We start from the raw sequence: 763 nt of genomic DNA, 5'->3' as shown, positions 1-763 counted from the left end.
TCAGGATCGGTATTGGGTCGGGCAGTAATGATACCGCCCGAAGACCGTCTCCAAGTTGCACTCCTCCCGCCCGACGATGCCCGCGATGAACTCCCTCGTCAACTTTTTGCATCCGGACATGTCCTGGAGGAGGCTGCCCTTAACCACACCCTCCTTAGTTACTCTCCCATCCATGAGGATGTGCAGCACCTCGCACCGGCAGAGCTCCGGGACCTTGGACAGTTCGTCGCAGCACCGCCTCTTCTGCCTCTCGGCGGAGAGGTAGTAGCCGCATGTTTGTCTGACCGCGTACTCGCGGCAGGCGTTAAGCGAGTCGTATGTGATCTCCCGCCCTGGAACGCATTGGTCCTTGAAGCTGGCCGACGCCGCGGCAAGGACGGCGAGCAGGATGGCGGTCGAGAGGATGAGCTGGTGCTTGAACGCCATTCTCAACTCGTCCTTTTCAAATAGAAGTAGATGGGGTGTTGTTGGATCTTGGCTGGATGTATTGCATGTTTATATACTGAGAGAAAGGAAGAGCGATAATTGTTGGAGTCCCGCATAATGGAAACTTGGATGTCATGTACGATAAAAGGCTAACTAACTAGAGCTGTTTTACGGTGATTGGGTTAGTACTCGGAGTACTTAGCGGTACTTATATATCTGATCACGTCTGATTTTTATTAGCCGTCCCATCTTGCGGGGAATTAAACTTGATTAAATTTAATATGTTAATTGCGATAAGGGCATAATGGTCCAGGGGGAAATATCTTTTCTTGAACCG

General features: G+C 51.2%; 1 protein-coding gene across 1 annotated transcript; it reads right to left on the bottom strand.

The window, feature by feature from the left end:
- Positions 1-445, bottom strand: LOC123097018 (trypsin/alpha-amylase inhibitor CMX1/CMX3-like). The gene has a single exon (XM_044518786.1). It carries the CDS (start codon positions 424-426, stop codon positions 1-3), a length of 426 nt encoding a protein of 141 aa, XP_044374721.1. The 5' UTR covers positions 427-445.
- Positions 446-763: the final 318 nt, after the last annotated feature.

This window comes from Triticum aestivum, chromosome 4D (genome assembly GCF_018294505.1).
Source record: "Triticum aestivum cultivar Chinese Spring chromosome 4D, IWGSC CS RefSeq v2.1, whole genome shotgun sequence".
Taxonomy (NCBI): Eukaryota; Viridiplantae; Streptophyta; class Magnoliopsida; order Poales; family Poaceae; genus Triticum; species Triticum aestivum.
Note: the sequence above shows the minus strand (reverse complement) of the source record. Positions and strands in the feature narration are given on the sequence as shown.